General features: G+C 41.9%; 1 protein-coding gene across 6 annotated transcripts in view; it reads left to right on the forward strand.

The window, feature by feature from the left end:
- The window catches only part of LOC149258953 (tryptophan--tRNA ligase, chloroplastic/mitochondrial-like), a 429,522-nt gene that overhangs the window by 396,705 nt on the left and 18,940 nt on the right, over positions 1 to 13,877 (forward strand). For all 6 annotated transcript variants that reach the window (XM_089416889.1, XM_089416870.1, XM_089416854.1 and 3 more), the window contains one exon: positions 3,079 to 3,160. In XM_089416889.1, the coding sequence (XP_089273015.1) occupies positions 3,079 to 3,160 (82 nt within the window). The remainder of the gene's footprint in view (positions 1 to 3,078; positions 3,161 to 13,877) is intronic.

The raw sequence follows: 13,877 nt of genomic DNA on the forward strand, positions 1-13,877 counted from the left end.
TCTGTGTAGCTTCCTCTGCCTTGGCAAGTTTTCGATTTGGCAATCTTACCTCTTTGTCAGCTCACTGAAAGAGAGACACCCACAAAAATATAGCCCTCCTAGCTAGAACTGTGCAATCCCTCAAGGGATTCGAATTATTGCTTACTGCAGCAAGTTGGCCCTTGCTTCAGTGCTAGATCTGCTCTTCCCTGTTTCACATCAACAACTCTGATACCATGTGAAAATTCCTAGATCTAACAATCTCAGGAATCCTACTGCAACCAGCTGAATCTACTTCACCTAGATTGTAAATTATGTTACAAACTTATTTTAGATTTCTTCATGAAACATTGAAGTAAATCACTAAAGCAACCTACACCAATTAAATATGATTCTGAAACATAGAAACTGAGCAAGTATTTGCAAACACGTAGGACAACATTATTTTTGGACAAAAGTCCCTGGAAAAACCCAATGTGGGAAAACCAATGCAGCAACTCTAAGGGTTTTATTATTATGTAGGAGAAAATCTGAGTGCAATTCTAGGATGCTCAACTAGCAATCCTATACAGAGAGAATACTGAACAAAAGACTGGTGAAATGACCTCACCCTGTCATTGGAGAATCAGTGACTGATCCTGTTGCGTTGGAGGCTCTGCGTCACCCTCTGCGTAGAACTGCGTCACTCTGGGCAGTTTTTGCATCAACCCTCTTGGGTATTACATTGCATGTCCTCTGGATCCTCTGCTGGCTGAGAAATCAACCTTTTGCCTCCTGGACTCACACCTCGGCGTCCGACAATTGAATTTCGACTTCCCTCAATAGGAAACTCGACTTCCCCTCAAGGATTGTGCTGCCTCTGCGTTAGTACTACGTGGATAAGTTTGACTACAACTCTTAACTAGAGTTACAATATTTACTCTTGTAGAATTTCTTTTCATGATCACGTGGCTAGTCCTTTTTCGATGAATAATGGGGATTGATGTGGCATCCTCTCGAATCATTGTGGGAAAAATAGAAAGGTCAACTTCTAGGTGGAATGCCTTTTGAATGCGGACTCTGGTTGAGGTGATTCTTGCACTGTCAAAAAGGTATCTTTGTGTAGAATAGTGCTAGGGGGTTCCAAGCTTAAGCATAAAAGTTTTACCCCCCAAAAAATGTTGTTTGATGTCTCAAACTGCTTTCGAAAGGTTTCAGACCTTAATTGTTGAAACTGGAACCCACTGGTAAGAATAGTCTTGTGAGCTAATTCCTCCACTTTTTCCACTCTGAAAGCATCAAGATGGATGGAAAATAATATTATGATCCAATCTAGATCATTGTTGCGTATTACTACCCCAAGGGCGCCACCAAAGTGACTCGACTCAATGTTATCAGAACTGGACCGGTCATTGAACAAGTAGACCCCTCAGACTGGGAACTGGTAAAAAATTGGACCAAAAAAACGGTCAACCAAAAACACATAAAATATTCAATTTTTAAAGAAAAAGATGTATATTTATGTGCATCCATATGAATGTAAACCATTTATACACAAATGAACAAAAGTTCTCATTTATATAGCATATAAGGATGCACATAACCACAATAACATCACTGAACTAAAAATACATAAAAAGACAGGCCCTTGATGATCTCTAACATCTAGAAGAAATCATGCTACAACAAATACCTACATATCATCAAAATCTTTGTCTATATTGGGGTCTTCGTCATCGATATCACCCTCTAAGCATTAAAATAAGATAGCAAATGTTTAGCATGTCAATTCAAGATTTTGTTTGAGTGATAGGTACATTTTTAGTAGGATCATAATAGAGGAGTTTGACAACCAATGCCACTAACATCAAAGTACATAGAGGGCTTGGTGCTCTTGATTAAATACTAGTTCCATGCCCTCATACATGACAAAATTCAATGTAAATGTTGCAATACCCCCAATGCTGAAATTCTGAAAAATTATTAATTCTATTGGATTTTGAGTGAGATTTAAAATTCTACTTTCTCCATATGAATTCCAATGAGTTCGGAACCACTCTCAAACATCCTAAGTCATTTCATGGTAATGTTAAAAATTTAAGCATAAGTGACATTCTCCTTTATCTTTCATTTTCATCATTTCCTTTTACTTTAAGAATTTAACATTACCATGAATTGCATAGGAATAGTAGGGATATAGGCTTTGATTATTAGCCACCTACCGTGGGCCAATAGCAAGCTGAGAGGAAAAAAAAATTAGAAAAATAAGCCCCCACATGCTGCATTGTACGTGGCTTTATTGGGCCAGTTTGGTGAAAATGGCTGGTTCGGTACCGAACCAGCCAAAAATGGTTCAAGAGGCTGGTACAAACCGATTTTGCTCTCCAACTTGTTGGACCAGCCTGTTCAAACTGGTTCGGTCTGGTTCTACTAATGCTGCTCAGACTTATGTATGAGCAATTTATGAACAATATGTGTTAGGCCTACCTTCACAGGTTACTACTTCGGTCATTTGAAATGCAGATATCTCTCCATGGAGTACTACATTGTATTCACTATCTTTAGAAAATAAACATTTGATAGAAAACTTTCATTAAAATGTTGATAAGATGTGTGTTTTGCTCTTAAAAATGAGGAGATAAAAAACTGAGTGTATACATGGTACTAATCTTTGTAGGTCCGAAACATATTGCATCCAGAAGGGCTTAGAGCCTTAAACAAAGTATTTGTCCTATAAAAATTTCATCACTACATGCTAAGGCATTGCACATGAAGTATGTTAAGAAATGCTGGTGCAATAGATAATAGGGATCTGATAGTTAACCTTCCAATCTCTTTCTTCATTGAGAGAGAACATGCCTTCAGCTGTAATGAATGTACACTTGCAGCCTCTAATATAGATTTATTTTCCTTCTTGTACATTTGGAAGTGCAACTACACCTATTCTCCGATTAGGACCAAAAACAAGCCCCATTGACGCTTGTTAACTTATACTTTCAACTCTGTCAATCTCACTTAAGGTGGTTGTTTAGTCCAAGGTCATTAGCTTCTGTACGTTGACTAAAATTATAATCTTTGACGTAATTTTCTTTCTGTATTGGTATATATTTTGGTTTGCAGATTGGAATTTGGCAATCCAGACAGACCAGAATGCAATAATCTTCTTTCTATATATCAACTGGTAACTGGGAAGACTAAGCAGGTGTGTTTGACTTGAGTGTTTAGTTATGCTGTCATTGTATGTAACTGTTCTGTTGCTTTGCAATTGATGCATATTACACCTAAAGATATTGAATTTGAGAACTAGCTTTTAATTACTTAATATACCATTGATCCCAAATAGATAGGAATTAGACATATCAGTCGACTGTTGGACACATTGATATACAGACCAAGTGCAGAATGATAAGGGCATAAACACAATAACAGAAATAAGCACAGACATGTGATACAATCTGTTACCTAGTTCTCACTCGTGCAAAAGTCCCCTAAGCACACATTGTGAAACAGGCAAGCTACCACTGTGACCTCAGTGGCTTCGTTTTTCTCACTTTAGACTTGAGGATGATTCCAGTCAAGGGAGGATTCCCTATGCTACCTAAACTTGGATTGTTTCGATTATTAATGTGATTTCTATATTTAAACCAGATTTGAATTAGCCTCAATTAGATGTATAAATGATCTGTAAGATACCGTGGATATTCCAATGGAACAGTTCGTGACAACAGATCTTGTAATACTCTGAAATCTTATATTATGCAGGTCTATTACCTTAGATCCAAACTTTATTATCGCTACCTTATTGCTCAAATCTATAAAATAACTGAAATATGAAAATGAAAGAACAAACATCCACACAAATGAACAGAAGATGTATCTTGGGAAACCTGATACAGAAGAAATTTGAGCTAGAATGTGAGGCTTACCCTCTGCTCTCTTTTTTTTTCAGTTATGAAAATGCAAATACAAAGAAAGGGCCACATATTATGGAGTTGCCTATGACACGGTGGCCTGAATGGTTGCTACAAAATCTTCTTCCTCATGTGTTATGCTCTCAAATCTCACTCCCAGTTGTTTTGATCAACTATGGAACAAGTACAATACTAAAAAAAATAGAACCTCCTCTGATCCTAATGGCCCCATATTTAACATAGTCTAGTAACCATTTAGGTTAGGGTTTTTGCATGGCTCAAAGTCTAGTAGCCATTTAGGTTAGGGTTTTTGCATGGCTCAACCCTCAATTAGTGTTAGGATTTTGGATCTGTTAATGTAGGTTGTCATTGATGTCAATATAGCAATGTTTATGATCGCAAATTCTTTGATACATGATTGCCCATTGATGCCCATTGATCATAATGCTCATAGTGATGAAAGTTTGATATATGATGATATGATGAGATGGAAGACCCAAGTGGATTGAACAGCAGGAGGTCAATTGAACAACAATTGAACAGCAAATGACACAGGAGGTCAATTGAATAACAATTGAACAACAAATGACGCAAGAGGTCAATTGAACAGCAATTGAACAACAAATGACGCAGGAGGTCAATTGAACAACAAATGACGCAGTAGATCCAGTAGAGCAATAGTGATAACAGAGGAGTAAAGAAGAAAACTATCAGAAGAGCGGAAGAGTGAAGAGAAGTCACAGGAGCAACAATTATCGGAAGAGCGAGGGTAGGAAAGTACGGACTTCCTTGATCGTGGCTGAAGTCCCGCACTCAATCCTAGCCGTTGATCTCATAGTCAACCCTTAGATCACGGTCAATTGCGGGGGTTAAGGCCGTTTTTAATCCATGTGCTAGTCGAAGTCCCACAAACCGTCAATTGCGATAAGGCTGTGGACCCGACGAATTTATTAACAACTGTTTATTGAAATACTGCCACATCTCAAGCCTCTTTAAAGCCTTGCCACATTGAAATTCGTCGATTGCGATATGTATGCTGTTAAAATGGGCAACTAGGGCCAAACATCATGTGGGTCATCTTATTTATGGCAGCTGATATTTTCCTTGGATCTCTCTCATCGAGAGGTGTAGGATTGATCTAAAGATCATCCGATTCCGATAAGTATTCATGGAGTTATGAATTTATTTGTGTTATGGAACAATTCGTCAAGGTCGGCTAGCAACCCCACATGTGCTCAATGTTTTAATATCAATAGAGGTGGCCTTCAAGTCATTTCAACACACTTGGGATCTCTTCCTCTCTCTACTTGTCTTTGGGTTTTAGTAGGAGGAGAGATCCTAAGGGAAAATGCTGCCTTGATCCAGAGGGCAAAAAGCCGGAATTACCGGAAAAGCCGGAACTGTCGGAAAAGCTGGAACTGCCAGAAAAGCCGGAAAAGATGAAACCGTCGGAACTGCCGGAAAAGCTGGAAAAGATGAAACTGTCGGAACTGCCGGAATTGCCAAAAAAGCCAAAAAAGCCGAAATTGCCGGAACTGCCGGAAAAGCCAACACTGCTGGAAAAGCCAGAAAAGCCGAAATTGCTGGAACTGCCGGAAAAGCCAGAAAAGCCGAAATTGCTAGAAAAGCCGGAAAAGCCGGAAAATCCGGAACTGCCGGAAACACCAGAACTGTCGGAAAAGTTGGAAAAGCCGGAAAAGCCAGAACTGCCAGAAAAGCTGGAAAAGCCGAAAAAGCTGGAACTGTCGGAAAAGACGGAAAAGCAAGAACTGCCAGAAAAGCTAGAACTGCCAGAAAAGCCTGAAAAGCCGGAACTGTCGGAAAAGCCGGAACTGTCGAGAACTGCCGGGAACAGCCGCAACTACCGGGAACAGCCAGAATTGCCAGAACTGTCGGAAACTGCCGAAACAACTGGAGCATCTGTCTCCGAAGGAGAGCAACATGCAAGGAACAACTAACTAACATTGGGACAATTGTATGGTACTTAGCAGCAAATACACCAAGCATGCAATGTTACAACTAGCATGCAATAGAACATACCTAAAATTAACATGGTATCAGAGCTGAGGTGAAGACAATGCCCAAGCAAGAGTGAAAGAGCAATCACTGAAGACAGTTGGGAAAGGACAAAAGGATTAGTGGATTCCTCATCCCTCTTCAAATTCACCGAGGGTGAAGTCGAAGCAGAGAATATTATCAGAATGGCGCAGCGGAAGTTTCTGATGGCCTACCTAAAGATCACTTCATTGGGAAGTCCGGATCTAAGGGTGGAAGGAAAGACAGATGCCTTGGTTGCAATAAGTTCGGCCATTATGCGAAGGAGTGTCCGAATGACAGAGACACATCTCTTGATGAAGATAACAATCATTCGAGGGACATCTTCAATGATCAAAGGAATGACAGGTAATGCAGGTCATCAAGGAAATGGTTGACTCTTCATAGAAAGCAAGGAACCCCAGGTATGAAGAATCAAATGTTGTTTTTGATAAGATAAATAAGCGTTATCTTGTATTGACCCTCTCCTTCAGATTCTTTGGGAATCTGTCTTATAGATTGTAGTGCTTCAAGGCACTTCATCGGATAGATGGGTGCACTCTCGAATTTGGTAGAGATGGAAACAATCGTGGGATTATACTTGGAGCCGATGCCACCTATCTTGGAAAGGGTGTAGGGAATGTTAACTCTCAATTGAATAAGGGTAACTCAATTCATTTACAGAATCTCTTTTATGTACTTGATCGCAAGAAGAACCTGGTGTCCATCTCGGAAATGGAAGTCAAAGGTTTCAGGGTGGCATTCATCGATGGAAAGGTACATGTTAAAAAAAATATAATTTTCAAAGATGCTTTTTCTCATGCGTTCAGGGTTGGCAATTTGTATCAAGTTGCAGGATGGTCCATTGGGGATCATGTCAATTGACATATTGCATCTATAACACCGGAGGTCTACCTATGGGGCCCTACTTGATGTGAGTCAAATGGTAACAGGGATGCTTGAATTCAAGTAGAGCATGAAGGTACATGTCTGAGATGTACCGAAGGAAAATCTTATAAGGGGACCATTCCCCTCATCCAACAGGTCCACAGGTTTGGAACAAACCGAGGAGTTTGAGATTCATGATCGGGAATCTCATGTATACAGGTGGAAGAAAACCCTCTATGGCTTGAAGCAAAACACCCCGGGCGTAGTATGAGAGGATTCATAGCTGTCTGATGAAGCTAAGATTCACTAGGAGTGAAACAGATCCAAACCATTACCCGAAGGTTGTGGATGATAGACCTCATACTGGCACCTTATGAGGACGACCTATTTCTGACAGGTGCAGACCCGCTTATTTGCAGAAGTAAGAGGGAGTTGGATTCCAGATGTGGAATGATAAACTGCAAGCATGTGACTACCTCGAGGATCTTAACTTTCAGAAGTTATATGGTAGTGATGTCGGACCAGATTTGGGAAATGCCTCTGAGTTTCATAAACTCATTCGCGTTGATGTTCTTGGTGAACTTCCCTCCAGACATATGTTTTGCAGTTAGCATGATGAGCTCATATTTGGTTAAGCCTCACTGGATTGGTGCCAAGAATCTTCTGAGATATCTTCGGGGCACAATCTCTCATGAATTGAGATACACTGCGGGAAATATGAAATTGCATGATTATTCGAATGCTGACTCGGTAGGCAGTGTGGAGGATCACTAGAGCACTTCTCAGTGCTGGTTCTCTTTGGATTCTGCTTTGATATCATGGATGAGCAGGAAGCAGAAGTCGGTTGCTATAAGCACCGCCGAGACCGAATACATAGCTACGAGTATGATCTCGTGTGAAGCTGCATGGTTGCAGAAGCTCTTAAGTGAGCTGTTTGTACACATGATGAATACCACTGTGATTCTCTGTGAAAACCAAAGGTGGGATTCGATTATTGAGGAATCCCGTATTTGATGATTGCTCCAGCAGATAGACATCAGATACTGCCTTATCTGGGATATGGTAAGTCGATGAGCGAGGAGGCTCCATTGCATTGAGACTGATGTACAGGTCGCAGACATTTTGTCAAAACCCCGGGGAAAGGTCAAATCTGTGACTTTCCCGAATGACTTGGAGTCGTTGAGAGACCTTCTTATAAGGGTCTTGCATGTTGCATGCATTGAGCTCTGGGAGCTCTGGGGGGCTTGGGGTACTTACTAGAGCAACATATGACCACAGGGCGACTCACCCTCCCCTGGTGGTGCACTATGTACAAGATGATAGGTTCAACCTTCCCCTGTGATACCCCGTGGCGACTGTGGAACAAGATGATTAGTTCTCCTGTGGGCCGGGATGATTAGTTCTCCTGTGGCAACTGTGGAACAGGATGATTAGTTCTCCTGTGGGCTAGGATGATTAGTTCTCCCGTGGCAACTGTGAAACAGGATGATTAGTTCTCCTGTGGGCCGGGATGTTTAGTTCTCCCGTGGCGACTGTGGAACTAGATGATTAGTTCTCCTATGGACCGGGATGATTAGTTCTCCCGTGGCAAATGTGGAACATGATGATTAGTTCTCCTGTAGGCCAAGATGATTAGTTCTCCGTGGCATCCACTGGACAGGATGATTTGTTCTCCTGTGGACAGGATGATTAGTTCTCCTGTAGGCCAAGATGATTAGTTCTTCGTGGCATCCACTGGACAGGATGATTCGTTCTCCTGTGGACAGGATGATTAGTTCTCCTGTCGAGGTATCCTACCCATGCAACCTGGGACTCATGGGAAGTACCTCTCATCTGATCAATGAGCAGGGAAATGAGGATAGGGACCATAGTAGTTCTATTGATGGACGCATCGTTGTATCTACCGTACTCCCTATGCTAGGATGACCTCTATTGATCTGGGATCAGTATGAGTGGTTTGAGACACTCTCTTGTGACATTGGTCTGGGATCGGTATGAGTGGTTTGAGACACTCTCTTGTGATATTGATCTAGGATCAATGAAACTGATCTGGGATCAGTATGAGTGGTTTGAGACACTCTCTTGTGATATTGATATAGGATCAATAAAACTGACTTCGGGTTAGTAAGAGTGATGTGACACACTCTCTTCAGATGAAATTGACTTCGGGTCAGTAGAGAATGGTATGAGACATTCTCGATCAATTCTTCTTCTTCATGGTTCAGCAGAGCAGAGCAAAGTAGAGCTCAGCAGAGCAGAGCTCAATACAGTGTTGCGGGGGAGCGCCCCCCCCCCCCCCCCCTTCGAACCCGCTCCCGAAGCGCGCTCCGGGCGGGAGCGGCTGGGGAGCGGGTCGGGAGCGCGCTCCCAAAATCGCTCCCGGACGGGAGCGATTTTCGGGAGTGCGCTCCCGTAAAAAAATTTGCGCTCCCTGGTCTGTGAGGGAGCGATTCAGGGAGCGATCGCTCCCGCGCTCCCGGAGCGTTTTTTAATGCCCGGGAGCGATCGGGGAGCGATCGCTCCCTGATCGCTCCCGGGCATTAAAAAACGCTCCGGGAGCGATTTTAAACGGGCCGGGAGCGGTTCGGCGGAAAAAAAATCCGCCGGACCCGAAATTTCTAAAAATTTTAGAAATTTTTTTTTATTTTATAAGCCCAATGGGCCAAAAAAATTTCATTTCAACTTCATTGAGCAAGAGATTGAGAGCTGGAGCAAGAGCAAAGGAGCAAGGAGCAAGAGCTGAGGAGCAAGGAGCCAGAGCTGAGGAGCGAGGAGCAAGTGCCAAGGAGCGAGGAGCAAGCCTGCAGAGGTAAGTAACTTAATCATTTAGTTAGTTTAGCTGGTTAGGTAGTTAATTTGGTTAGTTTAATTTACCTGTTTGAGTTTAAAGATCATGTATTTAAATTAAATTAATAAATTAAATGAATTAATCCCAATAAACTAAATTAATTTGCAGATTCAAGACTCAAACCCTACAAACATCAAACACCATGGACCTGGGGATATTTATTGGCATTTTCCTCTTCCTGGTCCCTTTTATGGTTATTATGGTGGTGGAGAGTAGGAAACGGAGGGGGCTTGAAACTGAAGAGGTGGATGAAGAAGCCGGAGGAAGTCAAATGGGTAAAAACCCCAGTGAGGAGGAGGTGGAGGAGGGTGAACATGACCCTCAAAAAACTAAACAAGACCAAACTCCATTGTGGAAATATGTTCACACGGCTGAAACAGGGAGAGGGGGTGGAACCACTAAATTTCATTGCCCCCATTGCAACACTGATTACACAGGCTCATACACCTGTGCTAGAAGACACCTCTGCGGGAAAAGGCCATGGGATGGAGACAAACAAATAGGAATCAAAACTTGTGCAGCGGTGTCAACAGCAGATAGAGCCAAATACATAAAGGAAGAGGAGGACGCCCAATACAGAGCAAAAAGATCAAGGGGTTTCTTTGAACCAATCTCACCATCACAAAGAACTCCTTCAGCATCCTCCCAAGGCAGTGGATATGGACATGGAGGCACAGGGTCATCATCTTTAAGGCGTAGAACCATATCAGATTTCCTTGATGAGGGGTGTAGGAATGATGTGGATTCAAAAGTTTATAGGTTCCTCTATGCATGTGGGATACCATTCAATGTTCTACGCTCACCTTATTGGCACGAAATGGTTTCTGCCATAAATGATGCCCCTAAAGGATACAAGAGCCCTGGGTATGACAAGGCAAGAACTGTTGGCCTTGATCATGAAAAAGCAAAAATATCACATTCTTTGAATAAAATGACAAGTTCTTGGACTGACAATGGGGTGTCCATTGTATCTGATGGATGGACAAATGTAAAAGGCAAGCCATTGATAAGTGTTCTTGCTGTGTCCCGAAGTGGTCCCATCTTTCTAGCTGCACATGATTACTCAGACAAGTTCAAGACCGCTATCAACATTGCAGAAGCATTGCTTGAAACAATTGAGCGTATTGGCCCATACAATGTCATCCAAGTCATCACTGATAATGCTCCTAATTGTAAGGCAGCGGGAGCAATTATTGAGGATAAATACCCGAACATATTTTGGTCTGGATGTTTGGTTCACACATTGAACCTTCTGTTGCATGATATTGTCAAAAACAAAAATGAACAATACCAATGGATTGGTGATTTGTTCAAGAAAGGAAAAAAAATGATAAAATTTATTACAAATCATAGCAATACCCATGGCCTTTTCCGCAGTCACTCGAGATTGGAGTTGCTGAAGATTGCGAGGACTAGATTTGGTAGCTATTACCTCACCTTCAGGCGCCTTTTGAAGGTAAGAGAGGCATTAGCTAGCATGGTATCAAGTCCACATTGGCAGGTGTTAAAGGAAAGGGCTACAAATGTAGCTGACATGGCAGGTTTTGAAATGGTGGAGGAGGCCGCTCTTGATGGGCAGTTTTGGACAACTGTGAGACAGGTATTGGATTTCACCAAGCCAATTTATAACATGATTCGGTTTGCAGATACAGACAAACCAGTGATTGGCGAGGTGTATGAGCAAATGGATACCATGTTGGGGGAAATAAAAGACATTGTTCATAATAAAGATCCCAACTTGTACAAACTGATTCATGATTGTGTGTGTGAACGGTGGAATAGGCTTAACCTTCCACTACATTGCTTGGCGTATATCCTTACGCCAAAATACTACTCAGAATCTTGGTTGGGCAAACCTGCAGCAGGGGGTGGTGTTAGGACCAAACCCCATTTAGATCAAGAGGTAACTAGAGGATATCTGGAAGCATTAGAAAAGTTGGTGCCTGACAGGGAGGAATGTGCAGCTGTGCGCCTTGAAATAGGCAGATACTTCAGTGGCAGTGGTTTGTATGGTAACTTCCATGCGATGGACGACAAAGATAAATTTGATTCTCTCACATGGTGGGAAACATATGGCGGCCACGGACTTTTGCCAAAATTGGCAAAAAAAGTTCTTTCACAGGTTGTAAATTCTTCTTCTGCAGAGAGGTGTTGGAGCACCTACAGTTATATACATAATGTGAAAAGAAACAGGCTCAACGAAAACCGAGCAGAAAGCTTGGTTTATGTGCACTACAACTTGAGGTTGTTGAGCCATTACTGTGATCGGGCTAATGAAGATCCCACATATAAAATTTGGGACAATCACCCTGAGGACGACAATTTGGAGGATGGCATTGTACATATGGAAGAACTAGAAGAGGAGCTTGTACGGGATGAAAATGAAGCAGCTGCAGCAGCCATGCCACCTCCACCTCCACCATCCAGTAGCAGTTCTCGGGGCCCGAGTCTTGTTCCATTGCTGTCGCCACCTCCATCGACACCCTCGCGTGGAGGCTCTAGTTCTGGTCGTCGGTCTGTGCGGGAGACTCCTAGAAGACCACCACAACCTACTTATACTCCTGGAGACTCTCGTGGCAAGGGCCACTTGTAGATTTACAGTTTACTTGTCTTTTTTAGTTTCTATTAGACTTTAGTTTTCATAACTGTTGAGTTTTGAGTCCTTGACTCTTGACTCTTGACTCTTGACTCTTTCATATCATTATGACATTATGATATTTTTTGTAAACATTATATCACTGTGACAATGAAAATTTGAAGTTTGAAGTTGGGCCTTGGCAATTATAACTCATTGGTAATGATTGTGAATTATGAATATGATGCTTTGTGAAAGACTAAAGTTGTTTCATTTCATCTCATTATTCATGTTTCATTTTATAAATTTTTAACATTTCATATCATGTTAACAGTTAGAAGTTAGGACTTAGAAATATCTTCGATATTACTTCTTGTAATGGTTAAACTTGGCTTACAAGTACAACTTGTTACTTTGGTGATCAATGATGATAAATGTTATTGAATTTTCAATTCTGAAAGCTTGAAGTTGAAACTTTAATATTGAATTTGATGAATCATGATTTATAAGACTCAATATGTTGCAGTTGTAATATGTATTTTACTAACTTGTGGACATGGTTGATGACGATTATAATTTCTAGATGATTTTTGTGATATGGTTCAATGATCAATTTATGTTTTTTTATGTTTTCTATGTCTATTTCATCATTCTACATGTTTTTGTTGACATATATGTATCAAAAATTAAAAAATATAAAATATATATATATTTTTAAAAAATCGCTCCCCGATTCGCTCCCAAACTGGGAGCTTCTGAAAATGGTCGCTCCCGCTCCCGCTTCCGCTCCCACTCCCCGCTCCCGCTTCCGCTCCCAAGTAACATTGGCTCAATAGATCAGAGCAGTGCAGGGCACTGATGGCAGAGATAGTACAGTCAGACATATGGATCAGCGGATGGAGTTCTCCCTAGTTGAGAGGGAGTGTTAAAATGGGCAACTAGGGCCAAACTCCATGTGGGTCATCTTATTTATGGCAGCTGATATTTTTCTTGGATCCCTCTCATCGAGAAGTGTAGGATTGATCTAAATATCATCCGGTTCTGATAAGTATTCATGGAGTTATGAATTTATTTGTGTTATGGGACAATTCGTCAAGGTCAGCCAACAACCAAATAAACCCCACATGTGCTCAACGTTTGAGTATAAATAGAGGTGGCGTTCAAGTCATTTCAACACACTTGGGATCTCTTCCTCTCTCTACTTGTATTTGGGTTTTAGTAGGAGAAGAGATCCTAAGGGATAACGCTGCCCTGATCCAGAGGGCAGAAAGCCGGAACTGCCGGAAAAGCCAAAACTGTTGGAAAAGCTGGAACTGCCAGAAAAGTCGGAAAAGATGAAACTGCCGGAACTGTCGGAAATGCCGGAACTGCCGGAAAAGCCAGAAAAGACGAAACTGCCGAAAAAGCCGGAATTGCCGGAAAAGTTGGAAAAGCCGAAATTGTCGGAACTGCCGGAAAAGATGAAGTTTTCGGAATAGCCGGAAAAGCTGGAAAAGACAGGAACTGCGGGAAACGCCGGAACTGCCGGAAAAGCTGGAACTGTCGGAAAAGCCGGAACTGCCAGAAAAGCTGGAACTGCTGGGATTGCCAAAAAAGCCGGAACCGCCGGAACTGCCGAGAACTGTCAAAACAGTCGGGAATAGCCGGAACTACTAGGAACAGC

The sequence above is a fragment of the Pinus tabuliformis genome, chromosome 6, assembly GCF_031772625.1.
Source record: "Pinus tabuliformis cultivar Carrire ecotype Pingquan chromosome 6, CPIR1, whole genome shotgun sequence".
In the NCBI taxonomy this organism is placed as follows: domain Eukaryota; kingdom Viridiplantae; phylum Streptophyta; class Pinopsida; order Pinales; family Pinaceae; genus Pinus; species Pinus tabuliformis.